Source organism: Colias croceus, chromosome 7 (assembly GCF_905220415.1).
Source record: "Colias croceus chromosome 7, ilColCroc2.1".
Classification (NCBI taxonomy): Eukaryota; Metazoa; Arthropoda; class Insecta; order Lepidoptera; family Pieridae; genus Colias; species Colias croceus.
Window position 1 is genome coordinate 8,020,036 of NC_059543.1, and position 19,474 is coordinate 8,039,509.

Here is a 19,474-nt window from a genome sequence, read left to right on the forward strand (position 1 = left end):
TATTAGTTATTATTATTTGAAGGTATTGTTGGTAAGGTTGGTCCAATAGTAATAGAATTTACCTGTAATAAGCATTGTTTCTTAATAACATCCTGTTGGAACGTATGCATAAATATTAATTTATTGAAACCATTTGTAATTTTCGAAATTGTATCTTTTGCTTAATAATTAATTAACATATTTCATTAAATCATGCTTCAAATTTATTTTATTATAATAATATTAGAAAACCTTGTAATCTAATATATGTATAACATTGCATTACATGTGTGGAATGGAAATTTTCTGTAAATAACATTCCTAATATTATATTATTTGCGTATTTTCGATTGTGTATACTTCCAATGGAAATCAGTAAACATAAATAAACAATTATTTAGAAAAATAATATTTTTTAAGTTTGCGTTTATTAATAATTGACTTATTTAAGAAATAAATGCTACTAAAGTTATTGAGATATTGGAAGTCAACATAGAGAAAATATTAAAAATTAATTGCAGAAGATAATAATATTATATAAAGTTAAATTATTATATAGCTAACTATTATGATCATAAACTCATAATAATAGATATTATTATGTAGAGCAAAGTAATTGCGTCTATTAGCTCTTTGTTAACTGTTTCTGCTACAATGAATGCAGCAAAGGTAAAGAAAGTAGAGTCAATGAAAAACATTTTTGTAGAAGAGGGACTTATTAATAATTGTTAAATGCGTATCGAATTCCATCATTATTATCTGTATTTTTGTATTCCTCCTAGGCTAGCAAATACTAGTAAATTCAAATAAAGTACATATTTTGGATTTTCGATTATATTCCTATTTGTTTTACGCTATAAGTTGTTTAATGTATTTCACTGTTTCAATTTAAATGGATTTTGTAAAACAGGTCAATTACTTACTTACATAAAAAGGGTTTTAGAAATGTGTAGAAATATGCAATAATTTTAAAATTTATAATTTACGCGACAATTTACTATTTTGAAGGAATTTATCAATCACGAAATTATTACCGATCTATCTGGCGAAAGTTACGTGATCACGAGAATTGAGAATACGTAATTCCTGTCAATAACATTTGGCACGCCTCGCCAATACGCTGTAGTGTGTTGATATGAACATGAATGAATTCTCAAAGTTAAAATTACCATCCGATGTATTACGCATTGTTATGCCATTGTCACAAGCGAAATACTTTCCAATATGTTTTGTTTCTAAAAACTATATTCAAATCAACTTGTAATGTGAAAGATTTCTATTTAAATTATAGTGTTAATGTAAACAAACGGTTTGTGGAAGCAAAAGATTTCAACGCGTCTGGTTTCAAATTCAACATAACGTTAGGCAGTTTGAAGGATATGTTTATTTATAGTAGAATGCTTAAATTATTTTTCATTTTTAATTACTATCAATACATTTCAGAGATTAATGTTTATATATTCATAATCCTTTGAAAGATCATTAGAAATATTATAAAAATAGAAAATACAAATGAAAGTGCTTTTATCTAAATACAGACAAAAGTTTAGAGATAACATTTACATTGAAATATGAGAGTAAGCTCCACTATTGGGTGATAAACAATGACTGAAGCTAAGGTCAAAGCTTCAACCGGTCTGCTCTCCCTGAGGTCTATGGACTTTCTCATAAACTTGTGTTTCAACTATGTGCAGTCAAGGAAACGAAATGTCAGTAGCAATAGAAATATTTCACACAATTTATTATATCCATCTTTATATTATGAAACGAGTCTGTTTGACAAGATTTTTTTAATATTTCCCGAGTTGCGTAATAGAGGTAGGTATCTTGTTTACAAAAAAATATTTGCATCTCGTCTTATGGTAAACAATTGAAGAAATTTCATATTGTCTAGATTTCTGTATAAATCGAGTATAATAAACGTGATTAAAAACATGCTTTCTACATTTATATTATTATGTATAATATGCATGCTTTCTATATAATATTTATGTTTCATCACATGTCTGGACAATGCGGCTATTAATCAAAGAGAAACCAGTCGTGGTGAGTTATTTTAGTAATATATCAGCAAACAATGACCGCAGAGCCTTTGTCACTCACTTTGATTGTCAGCTTAACTAGGGTCAAATAAGTGACACGATAATTACAATATACACATTGCATAGTAACAAGATATTAGATTGTTTATGTTTGTGATTACGTCAAAACTTCGTTAGATGCAAATACCTGCTTATTAAGCGGTCAAGTCTGTTCATTGTTGACATTAATATTAGATACGAACAAGTATCAAATTATTAACAAATCATTCATAGAGAAGAATGAAGTACTAAGCATATGCGCAACTCTTGATGTTTTTTATTTTTATTTTGTAAGTCTAGGGCGCATTATTTTAAAGTGACTTTAACATATTGTCTTATCTATAAACTGGCTAATAATAATTTAATTGAGTTCAAAAATAATTTTACGATACAAAAGCATTTTCCACGATACGAAATATAGTAATGACAGAATAGTTTTCGTGATATTATGGTATCTACAATCATTGATCACAAAGTTCAATGAGATTGTATTAAAAGAATATCCACGAACATTCCACAAGCACTTTAATGTCAGTTCACTCGTACGTGGGTATTCAATGCATGTTATGTAACATGCAGAGACGCGTAAACACTTTGTAGCACCCCGACAAATGATTGAAATTAAATCCGATGACGACGCCACGCCCTCCGTAAGATGTCAAGTTTTTACCGCTTTATGGCTATTTCGTCATTACAGCTTTCTCCACTTCATTTACATATTCTTACGCATCTCTGTTTGTTTAAAAAAATTTCACCACGTAGCATCGACGTCTCGAAAGATAGCTGTTTAATTATGGGTTTGTCTGTTTGCTAACACTTGACTGATTAGTAGACACTGCGACACCTACAGCGTGTGTTATTTAATGCCTTTTGTGGAATGTCCATGGTGTTGAAATATGGGTAAGGAAACGAAAAACGTACAATACACTATGCTTTCTATAAATTTTTTGCAGCTATGGTTCAAATTCGACGTTCTTACAAATTAACATGTTTGAATCGTAGATTGTACGTTGTATTTTTTCATAATCGCAAGAGCTGTCAAAAACAATGGAATTTACTTAGAACTGATTATTATCTAATCTTTATTTAAATTTGCCTCACAAGAGAGAATAATACTTGTTATGTTTGGTACTTAAGTGTATTGTACTTTATAGTTAATTTTTAGTCTCTCATGTTCAAAATAAGCGGGTCATTCAGAATATCGTTGCCAAGTTTAATTCATAATTCTGGTGAAATGAGCATTCATATATTAATCATATATGCTATATAATAAATGGTTATAAGAGATCTTTTACAATCATTTGTAAAATATATTTATGGCCAAGTTATGTTAAAGAACGTATTGTAATTTCTTATTTGATTTGATTGGTATTTTTATTTGTATTTAAGGTCAACCAACATTAAATTACATTAATACTTAATTTGACAACTATTGATAAAATAGGAAGAAATATTGAACATCAAATGTGATGTCATGTCATCTGCATTGCAACATTTGGCTGCAGCATTAATGCGGCATACCCAAAATGCATTACGCAAGGCATATCCAGTAACTCCTAAGTTCAAGGGCGACTAACAAAGAGCTACAATCGTGTACTAATCACTAATCAGCTCTCACGTCGGTAATAATAGAAATTGAATGTATCATAATAGATGACTGATCTTAAATTCGAATTAGATTGTCTTTTGTTGATAGAGTGCAATGAACTTGCAGCTGCATTTCTATGTGTGTGTGTTAATGTATATGTTATGGTATCATATCCGAGTGTTGAATTAAAACTGTATATAAATCTAAGTTTAAAGAAGCAGGGTTGCTGTAAATTAAACATTTTTCTATAATTATTGGGAGTAAACAGTATATTTCAAATTATATAACATAAATGATATACATATAATGTGAATATTATGATAATGTATACAGGAAATTGTAATATTTTATACAATCAAATAACATCTTTCTCTAGACAGTGTGAGAGAAAGATTTTAGAATTCATTGTCATAAATTAAGCGAATGTCAAAAACAATATTAACATGTAGTTTGAAAAATACAGAACACCGCACCGTTACCGTATAGTTGATTGAAAACAGATTGAATTCATCAACTATAAAGTTTATAATCAAAGTATCCAAAATTCTATCAAAAACAAAATAAATCATTTTGCATATTGTGCATTGAAAATGCTACGTTAACTTGTTATTTAGATAATAGTTATGATAGTTTCACAAACTTCTACATAATATATATTATAATTGAACAAGATTTTAAAGACATATTTATTATATGAACGCAAAATTATAAAAACACAATTATCATTAAAATCAACACTTAAAAATAGGAACATAAAATATCTTTGGTTTTAAAAATCTCAATACATTTCTTAAATTTGTATCTTATCAGTGAGCGGTGGTACATATAGCAGTTGCGCTAAGTTGCTACGAGCGTATCTCCCACGCAGTTGGGGTGCCCCGTGACCCGGCCGACCCCACAAGGAGGACCAGGTTGCGTGATGCTGCTTTACACTTTCAGCTGAATTACGACGGCTCTCCTGTAATTTGTAAAGATATTGTATGTTATATATTATATGTTATATACCCGATTAGTACAGTGGTAGGTTATTAATCATAGCGGCTGCTATAAATTATGACAATGATATTTTTATAATTAGAAATATAGCGTCACAAGAGTCTAACTTCTGTGTTTTTGTAATTAATTACATATTATGACAAAAAATCGTATAATATAGATATTGATTTGTTATAGGGACGACGTTTCCTTATCAATCGTTTTCGTTTAAAAATAGAAAAATTGAATTCGTTGTGTAAAAACTCTATGATAATGATAAGTAATTTGAAATGTAGTCAATAACAACAATTTATCTATAAATAACCCTCTTATATTACTTCAACAAAATGTTTCAATTAAATATAAATTTAAATAAATTAGTGGATTGTGAAACTATGTTCTATTTTGTTCCATTGCCTCATTATTACTACAAGCTGTTAAAATTAATTACTTATGTGCCTTCTTATAAAGTTAAACATTATATACCTCCTTTTGTTGAGATTTAACTCGCATTTGTTGCTTCAACTGCCTCAAATAGTCATCCGTCCTTATTTCTCTCCATCTGTAATTAATAATCATAAGTTATTAATTATTTTGTAAGATGTTTTGTATCTTTGTTTTGAATCTTGCTTAAGTTTTGTTTATACCCTATTAATCTGTAGATAAAATTGCCTAAAGCTATACGATAATCTTTGTATTTAATGCCAAAGGTCAGTATGGGCCATATGTGTTATGTAATTAAAAAAATACGTCTTCATTAAAGGCAATTGATTAGATTGGAAAGTGACATCGCGGCAGGCTGATGTAGGTCCGAATAGGGGTTATGAATACGATACTATTTATTTATTTTTATTTATTTATACTTTATTGTACATATATACCAGACAGAGAAAAGATACAATAATTCAAAACAAAAGAAACTAACACAAAGGCACATATGTACGAAAAGGCGGCCTTATTGCTTTAAAGCAATCTCTTCCAGGCAACCCTGTTGGCACGGAATGTTGAACGTGAACGCGAAGGCACAAAATAAATAACGATAATAGAAATAAATAATACATAGGTACTTAATTATATACTAGTGCTATAAAATGGGTAGTAGGTATAGATAATACATATTTTAAAAATACACATTTAATATACATATTATATACAAGAATATACATAATATACATAAACTACATACACTACATACACTACGTACAAAAGTATAAGAATACATATACTACATACACTACATACAAAAGTACTAAAAGGAGATCTCTAGTAAACAATATACTACTCATTAATAAATATCATGATAAGCAACACATTATAATGATAGGAAATGATTTTTAACGAGCACTTTAAAGCTCTTGATACTATTATGTGTTTTTAATGCTCAGTCGTCTTTCTTGTTTTAAATACGAGCTCTTAATTGCTAATCTAGTAATATAGTGAGAAAGTATTTGAATAGCCAAGTAGAATAGAATATCCAGTATTACACAATCATAAAACATCCGCATATGGTTATTGGAAATTTGCGTTACCTACTAACCTAAAATGTTGACCCAAAAATTGATTTCAGATCGCAATGGATTGCGTATTACGAGCATTTCAAGTGCATTTTTGTAGATTTTGCAGTAACAAGTTCTATAATAAGCATTTTCTGTACTTACATATACATTGAACTATTTATTTGAAGACATAAATGAAATTTTTTATTCCAGTTAAAAATCAAAATTTGTAATCAACAAGTGAAACGTTTATCCAAATTTAATGTTCAAACTTCAAGGTTTAAGTATGTAGGCTTAATATCATTATTATCTATCTACATAAAAGTTATCTGCTCTAATCCATCTTTCTTGCCTACATGCAGCGAAATACAAAGATGCGAAGACAAAACAGATAACAAAATTAAATGAAGGGTGGCCTATTTATTGAAGAATGTAAGAAAGTAAGGGTGGGTCAAAAGGTAATTGATATGTTACGTACTGGCATGACTCATGTGGAGGTCGTGTGACGTCACTAGAAGGCAGTGTACGAGCACCGACGCGCCTACGCCGCGCCAAAAGTGGGACAAGCTCTATACCACCAGTTACTCGCAAAATTGTTTCTTCAGGCGTCAACTTCTTATCATTCAAGGAATCCCCGATATCTTCAATTCGTTTCTCAACCCTTTCCCCGTTCGATAACCTTTTCACAAACTTTTGTTTCGACGAATTTTGTTTTGTTCTTCCATTTTTCCCGTAACACTGAATTAATTCTTTCTCCCTTTCGACTTGTCGCTTTTCGTCTGAAGAACAGTTTTTCGATTTGATCGAATGTTTGTTTATTTGTGGTAACTTTTCTCTATGGGGTACCACATTTTCTTTTTCAAGCGCAACAAGATTTGAATAATCATCAGCCCTCTTTACATCCGGTAAAGTAAGTGAAGATCTTTTGCTTCGTCTTTGGTCTCCTCTTATTTTATTAAATATTTCATTATCTGTCCATCCCTTAAAATATATATTTCGTAAATATACTTAAATACAAATATAAAAAATAGAACACAGGAAGTTTTAAGTGCTCTTACCATAGACTTAGAGAAATTTAGTCCTACATTTCGAGGATTCCTCCAAATCTTTCCTCCGGGTCCAGGCTTTCCCCACGGTCCTTCAAGAGCATTCTGAAAAGCGTGACTATTAACTAATTGATACTAATTTTAACTAAATAATACTATGAATGAAATTACCAATTTACGCTCGAATTCTAAATCTTGTAGAATTTCCTCTTTAATAGCTTTCTTTCTTTGGTCGACCAAATTATCTGTAATTGATGCATAAAATCAAATTAAATATTTTTAAATATGAACTGCTTTATCTAAAAAAATATCAAAATTACCTAAAATTTCTTTATATGCTTGCTGTTGGTTTGGTGTTTGCTTGTAACGAATATCATTATCGACTGATTTCCTCAAGTTCTCTGCGTAACAAAGTTGCGGATCTTCGCGGAGACGTAGTGGCGTCTGGTGATATCTACGTTGGGGTGATGACCAGCGTTGACACGTCTCAAACAGAGAAATTCCCTATAATAAGTATATATTTAATTTTTTCATCAATCAATGCGATGTGAGTACAATAGTCACAATGGGTAATATCAATAAAGTATTCTATGTTAGAGGTACTGCATTCCATTGCATCAAGTGTTACAAGAACAAGCTCTATCTATGATAGAGCAGCAAAAAGCCTAAGATATAAAAACAAGTGCACTTCTTTAAAATTGTACTCCGTTTGCATTTTAACCTTTGTAATTTTTATCCTTGGGCGTTAATGCAATTTGAGAATCGATCAATTTATTGAAAAAGTTAATATCTTTAAATTAATTTTATTTGCATATTTTATAATAATCGTTAACGCAACATTAAATCTGGCAGCATTGGGAATTTCGAAATACGAAATCAAGTCTGCCATGTGTCGAAAATTAAGTCTGCGACGCAATAAATATAAAACAACAACAAATTACACGCTTCCACGCCTGAATGCCAGGACCGGGCTATTAGCACACTTTAATCATCCTCGTTACGTCAGTCAGATGTGGCACGACGCAACGTGATTGACCCTTTACCTTCTACAGATATCTTCTATCTCTTTTATCTGATATATGTTACAATGCGTGACTGCCCAAAGCTAAAATGTCGCCGGAGGTCTGTTAAAACCTCTGTTCCGATGTGAAAAAATAATTGATCGCCCACGTAACTCCAATCGGCCAATAAACACTTTTGTAAGAATTTAATAACAATGGTCAATGGTGTTAACGAACCTTAAGGTTACGTGTGTATTTTTAAGCTATAAATCGCAGTTTGACGACAATTGACTAAATTTTAATATTAAATGACTAATTGGCTAACCTTAAGTTCATCTTCAGGATAGATGCCGCGAGCGCGAAGGTTGGAGAAGCGAACTCCTTGAGGGTTTGGGGCGCCGGCTCCTGCGCGCCCCCACGGCTCGTAGGACGCCAGTTCTTCTCGTGCCTGTAGGTACTTATAAACTTATAACTTACGAATAGGTATAATATAATTTCAACTGATCTACATTATACCCGGCGCGGCCTAAGATGATCCCTATGACAGTTCGTCTTAGTGATTGCTCGTATGATGGATCGTGTCGATACTTTACTATTTTGCAAAGGCATGGTTTGCATTCAGCCACGTCAGTAAAAATGTTTTTACAAATATTATAAAATGAATTTTTAACGTCTATTATGTAAACGAAACGGTAAGTAAAACGAAAGTTTTCCAAAACATAAAAATGCACCTTATCATTTTCTCGTAATTTTTAACCCGTTTAACACAGTGTATATTATTTTATCATGAAAATGGAATCCCCCATTTAATTTTTCTAAAAAACTTATATTATCATAGGTAAGTAAATTAACGCGAACGGTCATTATTAATTAATTATGCTGCGATCTTCTGTTCCATTCAATAGTGAAGAACTATAGCTTAAAGCATGGAAAAAATGTGAACTCGTTTCCATTATCGAAATTTGTTTATCGATACTTTCCGCACTAGTCGATAAATGCCAACGATGTAAGTTTTGAAGAACGTAGACGTAAAGTCAGATTGATATAATTTCTCGTAAATGTTAAGAATTGTTATAATTCCAACGGAATATCATTGTAATGGCATAAAGCTACGTAAAAATTAATAAATGCCATTTTTAGACGCCTCCAATACGTTTCTAATTTAATGGTGACGCCATTACAAGTTTGTCTCTTGAGAATAAATGTCAGTGTCATAGGGATCATCTTACGCCGCGCCGGGTATAGTTTCTAGTGTAGGTATCATTCGTTTAATGCGCAAAGGTAAAGTACATAGAGCAGGTTATGTAGTTTTAAGTAAAATACTAATTAATATACTTATAACTCGAGTAAATAAACTATACAAATAAAATTGAATCGCCAAATGTAATTTTTATAACGTTTTTATTTAATGTTTAAACGGACGCAGAACAACGTCTGGGCGGGCAGCTAACTTTTCGTCAAAATATTAAATACTAGCTTCCGCCCGCGACTCCGTCCGCGCGGAAAAATTAAGAAAAATTACGATTTTTTTTTCTACGTATTTTTCCGGGATAAAAAGTATCCTATTTTATGCCCAGGATAATAAGGTATAATTATACCAAGTTTCATCGAAATCGAACCGTTAGTTTTCACGTGATGCCTGAACATACAGACAGACAGACAGACAGACAGACAGACAGACAGACAGACAGACAGACAGAGAGACAAAAATTTTTTTAATCACATATTTGGGCTTGGTATCGATCCAGTAACACCCCCTGCTATTTATTTTTTCAATATTTTCAATGTACAGAATTGACCCTTCTACAGATTTATTATATGTATAGATTAGGTAATAATTTCCAATTTTTTGTACTTTATTGGTACCTGCCTACATTGTATATAGAAGATCTACTTACTATTTGAATTTTCCACAAACACGTAACGTAACGTTATTTGTATTAAGTGATGTGTAAACTTTCTCTACCGCTTCAAGAAAATACACAATTGGCGGTTATAGGATTTTCTTTGTCGTCGTTTGTACTTGCGCAAGAAGCAATAAAATTTAGTATGCGCACATAACAAGGAACTGTTTACCATAACATAATCTTATATTAATATTTGAATAGGTATTGCATGGTTGACAGGGATTATAGCTTCGATTAAATTTCGTTGTTGTTTTAATCGTTGTAGACTGTAGTTACTTTATTGAAATAAAATATATCACGGAGATTAAAAGTAGGTTATGTTTGATAGAGTACTTACCTACTAGGCATAAATGCCTAATGGTACCTACCTACAAACTAATGTCCTATTAAATGTAATGATAAGTTTCATGTTGACTAATTCATTTTATTATTATCTATATATTGTCAAAAAACTATTGTTTATTCGAGATCATGAGTGTAGAAGTAACTTGCAGTCTTTAGCAGGAAAACAATAATTTAGGTAGAGTTCGATAAGAATTACCTTCCAAAAACCGGTATAGAAAACTATTCGATATATTATTTAATAAAACTTATGTACTTGAAATTTTACCTGTCTCTGCTGTTCGTACTTTTCCCTGATTCTGAGTTCCCGCCGTTCGCGCGCCAACCTCTCACCTTCTGCCCGTGTTTGTTCCGCGCGTTTACGTTGGAACGCTCGCAATCTCGCTGATCCAGATGAGGGAGCACTGAGTCTCCTTAATTGATGTATTAATAAATATGTATTAATGCTACTATCGATGGCTGGATTTTATTTAGTATATATTTTGGGGCGATAATTAAGCGCGTCACACACGGTGAAGATACTTTTATATTTTATGTTAAGATTCTCTAATATAAAACGTTATAGTATCTTAAGGTATCCGGTATCAGCGTTCTGACCGTCATTTTCTTTTTGTCATTGCGTACTAAGACCCCTGTAGAACCGCCATCCTGTTACAAATGACCCGAAATTTTGTGGGTGATTTGTAACAGGATGGCGGTTCTTAAGCTTATAGTTCTGAGCTCTGGTACCTAGCTATATCTACAGGCAAGTAGGTAACAGACATTTAATTAAATTGTCGTCACTTCTTATTCTCTAGATTCAAAAATTTTGATTTAGAATTAAAGAAGTGTAAAATAAGGTTTAATTTTCACATTTTACATCCTCATACTTAGGTCTTTATGTTATTCCCTTGGACCAATAATAATCTAAGACAAGTTTATGAAATACTACCTTCTTAATCGACGTGATGATACAGCAAACATTTACACAATTGAATAGCACTAATAAATTAAAGAATATTCATAAAACATTTCACAAATATAAATCTAATCTACATTTAGTAAAATTAAACCAATGAACAAAAAACGAATGTATTCAGCAGGCAATCGTTTACAACTGTGAACTTTTCCTTTAGAAATGGCCTTCCTTCTGAATAAACTGTGTAAGTTGCACGCTTCAGGAAACGTTTCCATTGTAATTTGTATATATTTTACACGCTTTGAACGTCTTTCTAAAAAAGTAGATGATGTTTGTGGTTAAAGACAAATAAGACAAGAATAAGGTCATAAAACGACGCTCCTTATAATTGAAAAAAAAGTACACTATAGGCATGGATGTATAAAGAAAGAAATTGTATTTTCTTGTTACTGAAATGTTCTCTACAATTTTAAAACAATGGTTACGCCTTGCTTTTTTCGAACACACTTGTATAACTTTGTAATTTTTGCTAAACTATTTGTTAAGGTGTAGTTAATTAAAAATTCAAATACACCAAAACCAAAAAACGTACAAATTAAATAAATATAAATAGTACAATGAAAACAAACTTGTGGCAAAAAATCGTATCATGCATTATTATTAGTGGATTCAAATATATACGCAAATCTGTAAGTAGATATTATTATCAGCGACATCACGATGCGTTCCGAAGGTTTCTTGTAACGTGAGTACATTCAATTGTTGTATCATATTTTATTAGTATGCATTAGGTATGAACCTCGGATTTTGAATCAAGTGCCATTAATAGTACCTACCTTTGAAAAGTATATATGAAAATTGAAAAGGAAACAAAACTAGTACCATGATTGAGTATCTAGTATTATATGAATGGTATCAAAACTGTATGTTGGTTTTATTTCATTATGTTTTTATTAAATTAGTAGGTCATCAAATCAGTCTTTCAATGGCATTTCAGTACATCATGGAGTACAACTTATATTTTAAATGAATTAAAGATTTGGCAAATATTACGAAGCAGTTAAAAGCTTAGTTTTCAGTTTTAAATCTTTATGAACATGAACATACTTAGCGTAACGATTCATTAAAAAGTTTAAAGTATCATTTGGTGCTTGAACCGCTTCAGTTTATTAGGTTGTCTAAAATCCATGTCATTTTACAGAGGGCCCGTTCCATCCGTGCCTGTCGCTGCTCGATCAATATCCGCAAAGGCTTTTTATGTCGTTGCAACTGAGTTGAACCCGGCATTTCATACTAGTTTTTGGTAGATAATAAATTCGATCATGAAAGTATTGACAAATTTAAATGATTTTTTTAAATGTGCTCTGGAAGTAGAAGATTCATTTTTGTAGAAGTGGCATATTATGATTTGGCCCTTTACTTAATTTATACAGAGGGAAATAAAACTCTACTTGATGTAACTCAACTGACTGATGTGACTCATAAGTTTCCTCGTTTTGTAAAATTGGAAAAACTTTTCTTGAAAAACAATAGCAACAGCGTTCACAGCTTGCTTGCAATAATCATTATCGGTTCACCACTATAAAATAACAAAGTATGTAAAATTGGATACTGAGTTTGTAGGTGTAAAATGTAGGTATTAACATTCTGGCATCTACTACTCCTACTACCATTAAAAAGGCGAAAGTTTGTAAGTATGGATGTATGGATGTTTGTTACTCTTTCACGTAAAAACTACTAGATGGATTTGAATGAAATTTAGCATACATATAGAGGGTAACTTGGATTAACACATAGGATAGGTTTTATCCCGGAAATCCCACGGGAACGGGAACTATGCGGGTTTTTCTTTGAAAAGGCGGGCGAAGCCGCGGGCGGAAATCTAGTATATAAATAAAACCTGAATAGCATTCATTATCTTGGTATGGAAATTTGATGAATTGCTAGATTGATTGTATCTACTGCAACAATACACGAGGTTGAATTCTCTTTTGTACCTAATTTTGAAAAAAGTAATCGGCAATTTTTTTGATAAATTATCTGCAGCACATTAGCACAGCTTACGGCTGTTTAGAAGGCTTACGTGCTGTGTTTTCTGGAAGTCTAAAAATCAAGTAACTACTTTAGGTATGTTACTACAACTAAAAGTGAAATTATTATTTATTTATTTATTTATAAACACACATTACATTATGATTGTATTGTGTCAATACTGTAGTTTCAATAGTGAAGAAAAATTGTATGAGGATCGTTTGATAACCTTGTGTGTAAATAACATCTATCAGTGAAACAGATTTGACTATGATATTAAGACGTAATTTTATGTACATACTACATAGGTACAATAAGCCTGTTCTGATAGCTTTGCATTATTTAGTACTAATTCAAGAATATTTTTTTGTTGTTTCAGTATTTTTTACGTGATCAGAGATCTCTTCACGCTTAGCATACCGATAGTGGGACACCCTGTATAGACCTAATAATTGAGTAATACATACCTACTTAGTATGTATTTGCCATGGTAGACTCATAACCAATCCTAGAATACTATTAATATCTAATATCTATATTGCCATTCACAATATAGGCCAGCTAGTTTACGGTTTGCGTAACACGTGTTCTCGTTTGCATTCTAGATGATGTCTACTGTGTTGTAGGCTGAAATAATTTACTGCAGCGCGTTTCGACGGCCACTGAATAACAATTAATACTACCGTTGATCGCGACATAACGGATCTATGACCTATTACACCAATTTTAATTGCTGTAGGTTGGGTCTGTTTTGTCGTTTTTTGAGGAAGTAAGGAATTTTAGGATAAAAATGGATTTTAGACATCTGTTCTATGAAAACTGGTTGAGAGTATACAAGAGTTTTATTTATTCAAAAAATAGAGGAAGGGTTTTATGATCCTCAGTGTATGAGTAAAGTAAAAATATACTGTCATATGTGAGTCATATTTATTTAATGAAACAATATAATATTGTAACTATTATTTATAAAATTATCCATGATTTAGCACTTTACACAGTAAGTATTTACAAACAATACGAGCTAAGTACATGACTACATAATATATATAAATAAAATTCATTGACTCCCATTGGATGCAATCTACATACAACTTTTTCAATCCCCCTTATGACTGACGCAACGACTGTAGTTACAACGAAGCAAATATAATATATATTATTTTACTCCGATGTACATGAAATATCGTTTGAAATCTTACATTATGGACGTTTAAATTAAAGCAATGAAGAAGGAATACACTATTACGGTGATATTTAGCGCAGTCGTCGAGTCGGTCTACATGAAAAGTTAGTATATATGACTAATATTTTTGTTATGTAATAAACATCTTCATAATCGTGCTCTGAGTGCACATTTTAGACAATAACATATTCATATACGTCGACAATAAATTCGTTCAATATCAACGATTATATCCCATAACATTATTTACAATTGTAATAATATGATATTTTTTAAAATCTAAAATTTTTAACGCAACGGTATGTAACAATATTATATGCCTAAGTAATATTGTGCAATTACGTACAAAACTAATAATTTAATACTATATAAGAACAATACATATACACCTCTTAGTACATAACGTGTATACTAAAGAAATTGAGGTAATTGGTTCTGAAGATACGACACGGGTAACTCATCCAATGACTTGCAGTATTTACACAAACAGATTAACTGAATGGAATCAATTTTGTGATGATTTCGTGAACTTGTATACAGGCGCTTTATAAATTGCACATAACAGAGAGTAACTAAAATAGCTATATACAGTATATAAGTAAAATAAAATAGCCTACTTCGCACAAAATAAATGGATACAATAATAAATGAGTTGAGCATATTGTACACTTATTATGTACAGCGATATTTGGTAACGAATGTCACAAACACGCTTGAAGAGCCGGCCTCCAGAAGGTCGACACTATTCTTTAGTCCGAGCCTTAGCAATGTCTGAATTTTAAAAGAAACGTCCTCAAATACATCAAATATGGTGTTACTAAATGGACGCCACGTTCGATCGAATGAAACCCGGCTCTTACTCGTAGATAATTTACGTTATTTAGAAACGAAATGAAACTTAACATAAATCAGGTCACATAAACGAAAGACAAACGAAGAATAAATATGGTTTAGAAAGTTATACGTAACCGTTAACTAATTAAATAAAATAACTTTTGTGTACACTCGAACACATGTTGACACGTGTTGGAGTGAGATTATGATTTGTAAGGCTCAAAAGATACAATATGACGTAAAATATCTACGATATTATATCGTCTTAGATACACACACACACAGACATGAAATACCAATATACACTAACGCACTCGAGTCTTTATAAATCGTTCACGCACACATACAAATAAATCCTATAATGTCTTACTTTATTAAGAATGTATAATCAATTATTATCGTTCGAATCTTTAATTAAAAGACATGAGATGAAAAAAATAACGAAAAGAGTCGAGATAATTGTCGGCTTGCATACCTTGCAGCCAAGGTTGAGTTTAAACATCGCAGTAATTAGTTTTATAATTACTTTCGCACAAGCGAGTAAACCTATCAATCGTATAAAAGTATGCATTATTGAAGTGTGTATAATTTTATTATCTTAAAAACTACGCACACCAAAACAATTTACTTCACTATAAACTATCAATATTAATAAAGATCATGTCGTCTCGCTCTTATTCATTTGTGTGTAGTGAAAGTAATCTATCTAAAGTTCTCGATCTAAATTTCTACGTCCTTCGTAGAAAATTTGCCATCTCATTCTTAATCAAGTGGAACGTGCGAAATGGCCGTAACCTCGCTATATGGTACTTCCAAATAGAGCCAACCATTGTAATAAGTGATATTTGAGCCCATAATATATCTGGCTTTCTTAATTGCATGAGCGTCTTCCCACGCTTCGTGTTTCACTTGATCTCAATAAGCAAGTGATTACGATGATTTTTAATTGTTTTATCACTTTACTGTGAAAGGAACAATTGTTAACTGGGTAGTTTCACTGGTTTTGAAATCATTTAGAACTCGGATCAAGGTCAGAATGAAGAAAATAAAGAAAGACAATGTTCAACATATTTCATATGGCTCGTTAGCTTAGGACATACAGAACCCCAGAAATTCGCTAATGATTGTACAATGTACTTTTGATAACCATTGAATTCACAACTCTTTCACAGTCAATTTTGATGTTCATTTGTTATGAGCATCAAAATTTGTTCATAAAATGTTTACTATATATTATCGCGTTATTGGTTGAAATTGAGGTTAGTGAAGGGCGCTATACTCTACTACGTTTTTAACTTTTTATCTATCCTTTAAAAAAATATTTTTTGATCTCTAAAACAGTGGGGCTCTACTAAGAAGTCACCAACTCCGTCTCCTAGCACATTCTCTCCTGGACAACAGAAGCTCCCAATCGGCTGCTCCCATATAAAAGGTGCGTTACTTGATCCTATTGAGCACGAGGTCTGTGGTGACGACTAGCGCCTTCTGGTAGGGCGAGTCGGCTAGCTCGCTGGCTAATCTCGCCGCTTCTAGCCCGTGTTTGCGCGCGAGGAAACGTGTCTGTTCGAGACCACGTGACTTGTGGACCAGTTCGAAGGCTTTCTCCACGTCGCCCGCTTCTTGGAACCGCCGCATTATCATCGGGTTCAGCTCGGGGTACTGCGGAATATATGACATTATTGCACTAAACACAAATATCGCTTATAGACGATTTCTTATAGAAAAAACATGGTAGTGAAAAATATTGGTAGTGTGAATGAAAAATTGGGAAATAAATTTTGAAATTATTATAATTTGATAGACATAGTAACATAGTAATAGCTTATAAGATGATAGACATAGTAAAATTTTAATTTTTATGTTTAAGTCAACTGAAATTAGCTAACGATACGATCCACATACATTTATTTACTCTATCTTTAGCGTAAAAATTGTTTGTTGTCAATTTTAACCAATCAAAATAAGATTTAAAAAATCTAGCAAGGTAAAGAAAAAAATGTGTGCGTGTACTAGTTAGTGTTAACACGTAAGAACTTCTTTATGACCTTATTTTTCAAAAAATAATTTACTATATGCAACTTTACAGAAATACAATCACGCGTGGTAGGGACAAAAAAAAGATGGCGCGTAACGGAAAAAATGTTACACTAAATCTTTTTCCAACCCCGATAAAGAAGTTTCACTTCAACAATAAAAACAATTAAAATTATCCCTCACCCTTTCACAAGCGAACAGCACTGGCGCGGTGGCAAGTCCAAGTTTGAGGTCAGTAGCGGTGGGCTTGCCCATCGCCTGTGAAGAGGACACGAAGTCCAGCAGATCGTCCACCAGCTGGAACGACAGGCCCACGTTGCGTCCGTACTGGAACGCGAGCTCGCACGTGCTCTCGTCCGCGCCGCTCAGTAGTGCCACCTGGGGGGCATTTATTTTATTTATTTATTTATTAAAAAAAAAAACTTTTTTGTACACATACAGTAAAAATCTTACAAAATAACAACGCAATTTGTCTTTCTTAATGCCTTATACATAGTTATATATTATAAAACGTCTTTTTTAATTATTTATACAGAAAAATTTCATTAAATCGTTTTGTGTTCCAAATTAAATCCTTTACTAATACAAGTTTAATAAGACTTATAACATTTCATACGATTACTTATTACAAATCATGCACTAACCAGATCGAAACAAAATGTGTACGTAAATGTGGGTAGAATAATTATTATTTGTACGTTACTGTAGCCGATAGCAGTTATACACTCCGTGCTAGTCTAAGACTGTGTTACGGCAGAATATACGCTCTCGCCTCACAAATAAAGCACATAATTGCACTTGGATTACTTGTATACTTTCTGCCAGTTGTGAAGGGAATTTGTAAATGTATTTTTTTTAATGAAATTAGAAGGCAAACGAGCAGACGCCTTGCCTGGTGGTAAGCTAAGTGCGCCGCCCATAGACTATCGCAACTGATATTACGGGTGTTGCCTACTAGAAGAGGGAAATGGACAAGATATAGGGTAAAATAGGATACGCCATTATTATTTTTTTTGTATTTGTAATCCATACTAATATTATAAATGCGAAAGTAACTCTGTCTGTCTGTCTGTGACTCAATCACGCCTAAACTACTGAACTAATTTGCATGAAATTTGGTATGGAGATATTTTGATACCCGAGGACATAGGCTACTTTATATTGCGAAATATGAACCACGGGCGAAGCCGGGGCGGACCGTTGTGGTAGGGAACACTTGTATACATTTTGCCAGTTGTGATAGGGAATAACTTGTATACTTTCTATAGTGACATCTGTTTCAGGGAAAAGGGCACGTGAATTTTTCCTTTGCTTGTGTGTGTTTAATGATATGAGACAGCATATTCTTTACATCTTTGTAAGCGTTAGGCAATCATACACTTTGCTAGTATGTGACTAATGATAATATGCCCTTCGTGTGCATCCTATACTTATTTGGTTTAACAAATGGTATTCGAGCTTTTGTGGCATAATATTTATCGTAGTAATAGTATTTAACGTTATTGGAAATATTCCAAACTTTTTATTTTCATTAAAAAAACTCAACATTTTAAATTAAAAAATGTATCATAAGAGATAGCAAATACTTACCGCTTTAACGGAATTGGCAATAAGTGACGCGGTCTTTCTGTATGTCTTCGTGAGGTAGTGTGCGAATCTTTCATTTTCTGTTTCTTTACTTCCAAGTTGCATAAATTCACCTTGTACCAAGTCAGTCACCACCTGTAATGAGACAAGTTTTAATTGTTTAAAATAATATAATAGTTAATCGTTGTTCTAAATAAATTCCTCTTAAAATAATTAAGATTTGGAAAAGCTCATAAAAAGCTCTTTTGTGATTTTTTACTTATAGTGCATTTTAATCGTTATTTTAATAGCCTTGATGCTTATACCTTATATTTATGGTTTCCTTATGAATATAGAATTGGTATGATATATGATTATGCACGAAGACGCATACATTAAATCTGTTTAATATGTGTTGGTTCGAATTCATAATTTCAACACGGAACGAGACAGATAGATGTTGACATTTGTCTTGAGTCATCTTTTAAATCCAACTATGTAAGACTAATAAAA

At 32.1% G+C, this 19,474-nt stretch overlaps 2 protein-coding genes across 2 annotated transcripts in view; both read right to left on the minus strand.

Moving 5' to 3' along the window:
- Positions 1–4,276: 4,276 nt before the first annotated feature.
- On the minus strand, positions 4,277–11,410 carry LOC123693274. The gene is made up of 9 exons (XM_045638285.1): positions 11,347–11,410; positions 10,684–10,828; positions 8,492–8,614; positions 7,486–7,669; positions 7,337–7,410; positions 7,178–7,270; positions 6,598–7,100; positions 5,110–5,185; positions 4,277–4,606 (listed from the first exon to the last, which is right to left on the minus strand). The coding sequence occupies exons 1-9, from the start codon at positions 11,376–11,378 to the stop codon at positions 4,439–4,441; spliced, it is 1,398 nt and encodes a 465-aa protein (XP_045494241.1). The 5' UTR covers positions 11,379–11,410; the 3' UTR covers positions 4,277–4,438.
- Positions 11,411–16,074: 4,664 nt separating this feature from the next.
- Positions 16,075–19,474, minus strand: part of LOC123693084 (all trans-polyprenyl-diphosphate synthase PDSS1) — a 36,458-nt gene continuing 33,058 nt past the window's right edge. The window contains exons 6-8 of the mRNA XM_045638038.1: positions 18,986–19,117; positions 17,579–17,773; positions 16,075–17,020 (exon numbers count right to left, since the gene is read on the minus strand). Coding sequence (XP_045493994.1) covers positions 16,799–17,020; positions 17,579–17,773; positions 18,986–19,117 — 549 coding nt within the window. The 3' untranslated portion in view covers positions 16,075–16,798. The remainder of the gene's footprint in view (positions 17,021–17,578; positions 17,774–18,985; positions 19,118–19,474) is intronic.